We start from the raw sequence: 5,656 nt of genomic DNA on the forward strand, positions 1-5,656 counted from the left end.
TTTTTTTTTTTTTGTTTTTTTTTTTTGTTTTTGTATATTTTTGAAAATTAAATTAATTAGCAAATTTATTATAAAACGAACTATTAATATATAAATAAACTTAATTTTAAAAATAAAATCAAGAAATGCATTTTTCTTGAAATTTTATTTGAAATATAAAAACCAAATTAAAATAATTGACATGATTTGAAATATAATAACGGTGGATTTGGGCGAAAATTATAATTCATTGAAATTTTATTTTCTAAAACATTCTATTTATAAATTATACTACTAATGTTAATTTTAGTTTTAATATTTCAATAAAGTTATATTTTAAATATTATTTTGAGTGAGAAAGACCTGTTATAATTAACTCGACTTGTAGCAAAGGGATACAATCAGGTTGAAGGTATTGATTACACAAACATTTTCTCCTAAAGCGAAACTTACTACTTCGTTGCTTACTCACAGTTGCTGCTGCTCGAAAATGGTTCACCCATCAGTTGGATGTTCAAAATGCCTCTCTATGGTAATCTAGACGAGGAAGTCTATATGTCTTTACCACCAGGTATTCGCCGACAGGGAGAGAATACAGTATGTCGGCTCCATAAATCTCTTTATGGATTAAAACAGGCTTTTCGCAATTGGTTCTCCATATTTTCTACAACTATACAAAATGCAGGCTACACTCAGTCCAAAGCAGATTACTCTTTATTTACTAAGAGTAAAAGTACTTCTTTCACTGCAGTTCTAATCTATGTTGATGATATTTTGTTGACAGACAATGATCTTAAAGAATCTCAAGACTAGTTTACTCCAAAAATTTCTTATTAAAGATTTAGGAAATTTGAAATATTTTCTAGGCATTGAATTTTTTCGGTCTAGAAAAGGAATTTTTTATGTCTCAAAAGAAGTATGCTCTAGACATCCTTCAAGACACAGGTCTTACAGGAGCACGTCCAGACAAATTTCCTATGGAGCAAAATCTGAAACTTTCTTTAACTGAAAGAGAGAAGTTGAATGATCCAAGTAAATACAGATGGTTGATTGACAAATTAATATATTTGACCGTCTGACATAGCTTATTCAGTCCGTATGCTTAGTCAATTTATGCATGAACCAAGAAAACTACATTGGGAGGCAGCTCTTCGAGTTCTAAGATACATCAAAGACACTCGTGGTCAAGGACTCCTACTACCATCTGAAAACAATTTAAGATTGCAAGCATATTGCGATTATGACTGGGGTGGTTGTCGAACTTCTAGACGGTCTATTTCTGGGTTCTGCATTTTTCTCGGAAATTCAATTATTTCTTGGAAGTCTAAAAAGCAGACTAATGTGTCCAAATCATCTACAGAAGTCGAGTATCGAGCTATGACAAATACTTGTTTAGAGTTAAATTGGTTAAGATACATTCTTCAAGACTTGAATGTTCCACTGTCCGAACCAACATTATTATATTGTGATAATCAAGCAGCATTACATATTGCAGCCAATCTAGTTTTTCACGAATGTACGAAACACGTTGAAATATATTGTCATATAGTTCGAGAAAAGTTATAAGCTGGAATCATCAAACCGTGTTATGTTTCGACTAAAATGGATTGGGAAGACATTAGTTTGATTTTTTGAAGGACAAGTTGAGTGTGATTGACATACACTCTCCAACTTGAGAGGGAGTATTAAGATAGAATATTTGGAGATATATTTTAATAATTATTTAGGGAGTATATCTAAGATATTTTGGGATTTGTCAGTAGTATATTTTATCTTAGATTTGATTAACAGTATATTTTATTTATTTAGAAGATTTAGTTAGTTATATATTTTTCTTATTTTTAGGTATTAGTTGATAGTTTGTATCCTATTTAGTAAACATGAATGAAGATCATACTTTCGATCCCAATTCTATTTCTATTTCTCATTCTTAACATTTCCTCTCCCGGATCATGACTAAGGTTGTTGTACTGTGGGCTTCCTCTGCCGGTTCTTCTTCTTCTGCAAACGCCAGCCGGCCTTCTGCCCCTGCTTCTTCATCCTCTCGCCCTGAACAACTTCAACAACAACAACAAGCTTTTAAAGACCACGAGGTTTGAGAGACAGTTCAGGAACAACCTACTATTGCGGGGTTTTTGGATGCTGCAAATAGAGAGAGAGCAAGTCTTTTAGATAAAAGCCTGAGGTTGGTTTCCTTAGTTGATTAAATATTTTCCTTTGACCATTTGACAAACACGTCAAATGAATTACCAATCTTGTAAGTGTGCATTTTGAAGGAAATGACTAGATTTAGTTGGTCACTCTCAAACCATTTTTGATAGTTAATTATTTAATAGTTGAATCTGTTGTGAAGAAAAGATCACCTCTTCTTTAGCAAAGTCAAATTGCAAGCATTTTTATTTTCTTCCAACAACTTTTCTCTCTCCCCATCAAACGATTTCCATAAACTGTGAAAAGAATTTGCAAAAAACAATATCTATCAGAGCCAAGTTGAAGCCATCGGTGGTATATCATTGCAAAGGAGACAATCTTATCAATAGTCAAGTTCAATAGCTCAAGTGGTTAATGAAATGCATTTCAAAACAAACACATCATGGGGTCCATCTTGACCAGGGCGACGCGCGCCTTCCCTCATACTAATGGAGATAGTAATCCTAACTTATAAACCTATGACATTCCTCATTGGGTCACGGCCTTCATCTACAAGATCACATACAGTGCATGTAGATCACATACAGTGCCGATGAGCAGAAGTCTTGTTATGTGTCCGTTGGTAAGGTTGTTGTTAGAATGGTACAAATAAATTGATCAATTTCTTGGTTTACTGTTTATAGACTAAATGTATTTAATTTAAGCCCTTGTTTTCCTGTGGTTCCCTCTGATACATTGTGCTTTAGTAGTTAAAGATGTTCATGCAACTCATACTGAATGTGTGAAGGTTTCTGTAGTTATTGACTATCAAGTAAGGCTTTATGATTTTTCTGTTAAATGAGGATTTTCGTCTTGTTTTTGGATGCATGATGGGGTTTCTGAAATTCTTTACTTTACTGCATTGACTCATTTGAACTTCAGTGTAAGGATGATGCATCATTTGGATCCAGTATTGCTTGTTCGTTTAATTGGGGTTACTATACTGTTGAGGAGCGTGAGAGGGATTACTTCTCTCAGTTATTTCAAGGTGTACCTAGGTACTTGCCTTTGGCAAGGGGCAGCGTGAGGCGCATCTTGAGCGCCTGGGTTGTATGTCAGGCTGGCACCTTCAATGAGTCACTCGCCTTTGCACCCTCCAGCTAGCATGGCGCTCGCCTCCATGTCCATCTTCATTTTTTTTTCTTTTTTTTTTTCAGTTCTTCCATTCGGTTTATGCTCTTCTTTAGATTTACCTCATAGTTTTTTTTGTATTCATCTAGATCGAGTGTGTGCGTTGTTGTGCGATCCTAACAACTAGTATCAGAACCGACAGTTTTTCATACATATTCAACAGCACCTTCAACAGATATGACGTTGTCTTCTCTTTGATGATGTTGAACGCCACGTTTCTGGATAGCGTCAACCGGATCAGCCCTAAGGCTTGTCGATCCTTGAGCTTCCACTGCTCTGTGGTCATGGTATCCGGCATCACCCCCAGTAGGGGTTCGTAAAGACCTTTCTAATATAGATAATCTTCGATCCATCAAACTTTTCAATTCCAATCTTTGAAATTTTCATCTTCACAGATCGTAGGTCTTACTCGGATACTATTTGTTAGGATCGCACAACAACGCAAACATTCAATCTAGATGAATACAAAGAAGAGGAGAGAGAAAATGCAAGTAGAATATTAGCTTAAGGATTTGTACTTTATGTATTCTCTCTACTTGGAGTCATCGATACAAATCTTTTAGCCAATATTCTCCTTGCATTTTGTCTCTCTTATTATTTGTGCTCATCTAGATAGAGTGTGTGCGTAGTTGTGTGATCCTAACCACTTAAGCCTTCATTACCAACCTAAAAGCTCTTTATCTGTCCTTTATATTCTGTCTTGGTGAGTAAGCAACTATGACAATCAATTATCATTATTAAAAGAAAAGGTGATAGTGGATCTCCTTGTCAAAGACCTCGAGTAGCATAGATCTTTCCTCTCGGTCTTCCCTCTCGCTAGATACTCATCGAAGCAGCAATTGGAGCGAAGAGACAACTCGACATCGGGTGGCGAACGATGGAGTACGTTACAGTCTGATAATGCATACCATAGTTTGATGAGTTTGAAAATAATGGGAGTGTTTTGAAAATGTTCAGGGTGGTCAGAAAGTGAGAGGAAGTGTAATAATAAGTAATGGGATGCAGAGTGGACAAAAAAGGACAAAGGCACAAGTTTGACGTTTTGAACTCCTAAATACATGTACTCCTATGCTTTATGAGGTCAAATCACGACATCCAATACACAGTTTGATGTCGATCCTTTGACCTAAATGGTTATGATTCTAACTACATTAAGTTTATAAGGTCGATCATTCGACAACATGTGGCACATGTGTTCAAGTACGTAAATGTGGAGAGCATGAATAGCCAGTTTAACTTTAGGATGTACTAGAAAAAATCATATCCTTCTTCTTGTGTTGAAGCATCAAGTTGAGCATAATCATCGGCCTCTATCATATTATATATTATGGTTCCAAGTTTAATATTAAAAATCCATTGTATTTTTATTATCGTTTTTGTTAGAAAAATCCATCAAAAGCTCCGAAGCGATAGGACAAGTCATGGTGATCAATGGGAAAGACGTACCTAAAGAACCACGAAAAGAGGAACATACTGCAGAATACTTTAAGTAGAGGAAAATTATGTCAAGTAGATTGGAAGAAGCCTGAAGAATCAAACAAAGAATGAATGACTGTAATGAAACAAGCCAAGATCGGACTAAACAAAAGTTTGTCACCGTTACAGAGAGGTCCTTAAAGTCGCAATGGTCTGGGCAGGGTCGATCATCGGGACAAACCAACTCTCCTCCCAGCAGAATTGTGCTCTAAATGGAATGAATTAGAAAAAATGTAAAATATTTATTAAATTTAAAATTAAAATTTTAAGAAGATATGTTATGCAAAATTTTAAATTTAAGGGCTAAATTATAATTTAATTATTAAGAAAGCATTTATTTTATATAAGAAGCTGAGAGGTGCGGGCGTTGGGGTGAAGGTCAGGTGGTGTAAGCATCCGGTCTGCATCCGGCAAGAACAGCAGCAAGAGGCGCGAGCTGATTCAATCTCCATGTGCACACCCTACAGTAGTCTGACCAATTTTATTGTATTCAAATTCCCTCAAATCTCATCGCTCTACTTCACAAATCTCCAACTGACCTCCAGATCTTGTATCCATGGCTCCTCCTAAAGCACGCGAGCGACAGGTGCTCGAATCCTTCTACCCTGTTCTCGCTCTCGTCTTCATTCTTGTCGCCTGTGTCGAGTTCTGTGACGCCGCCACTGTTGTGGATGTCTACCGTCTCATTCAGTACGATATCTCTGGTGTTCCATTTGGATCTCGCGCCGCCACACTTAATCACCATGCTGGCTCTCTTCATTTTCCCTCTGGTGCTGATCTCTCTCGCACTGTTGTCATCAGTCCTCTTTGTGAACTCAATATCACCTTTGTCAAGGGTACGATTCTTCTATTTTTTTTTTTTTTTTTTTTTTTAATTTTT

The 5,656-nt window shown here is 36.2% G+C and overlaps 1 protein-coding gene and 1 long non-coding RNA gene across 2 annotated transcripts in view; both read left to right on the plus strand.

Annotated features, from left to right (window-relative positions):
- The first annotated feature begins 440 nt into the window (after positions 1 to 440).
- LOC111466628 overlaps positions 441 to 5,656 on the plus strand; it is a 15,202-nt gene continuing 9,986 nt past the window's right edge. The window contains exons 1-2 of the long non-coding RNA XR_002714413.1: positions 441 to 452; positions 2,136 to 2,142. This is a non-coding gene — a long non-coding RNA (uncharacterized LOC111466628). The remainder of the gene's footprint in view (positions 453 to 2,135; positions 2,143 to 5,656) is intronic.
- Positions 5,143 to 5,656, plus strand: part of LOC111466578 (nicalin-1-like) — a 9,552-nt gene continuing 9,038 nt past the window's right edge. Inside the window, exons 1-2 of the mRNA XM_023111296.1 lie at positions 5,143 to 5,210; positions 5,320 to 5,612. Coding sequence (XP_022967064.1) covers positions 5,333 to 5,612 — 280 coding nt within the window. The 5' untranslated portion in view covers positions 5,143 to 5,210; positions 5,320 to 5,332. The remainder of the gene's footprint in view (positions 5,211 to 5,319; positions 5,613 to 5,656) is intronic.

Source organism: Cucurbita maxima, unplaced genomic scaffold (genome assembly GCF_002738345.1).
Source record: "Cucurbita maxima cultivar Rimu unplaced genomic scaffold, Cmax_1.0 Cma_Scf00031, whole genome shotgun sequence".
Classification (NCBI taxonomy): Eukaryota; Viridiplantae; Streptophyta; class Magnoliopsida; order Cucurbitales; family Cucurbitaceae; genus Cucurbita; species Cucurbita maxima.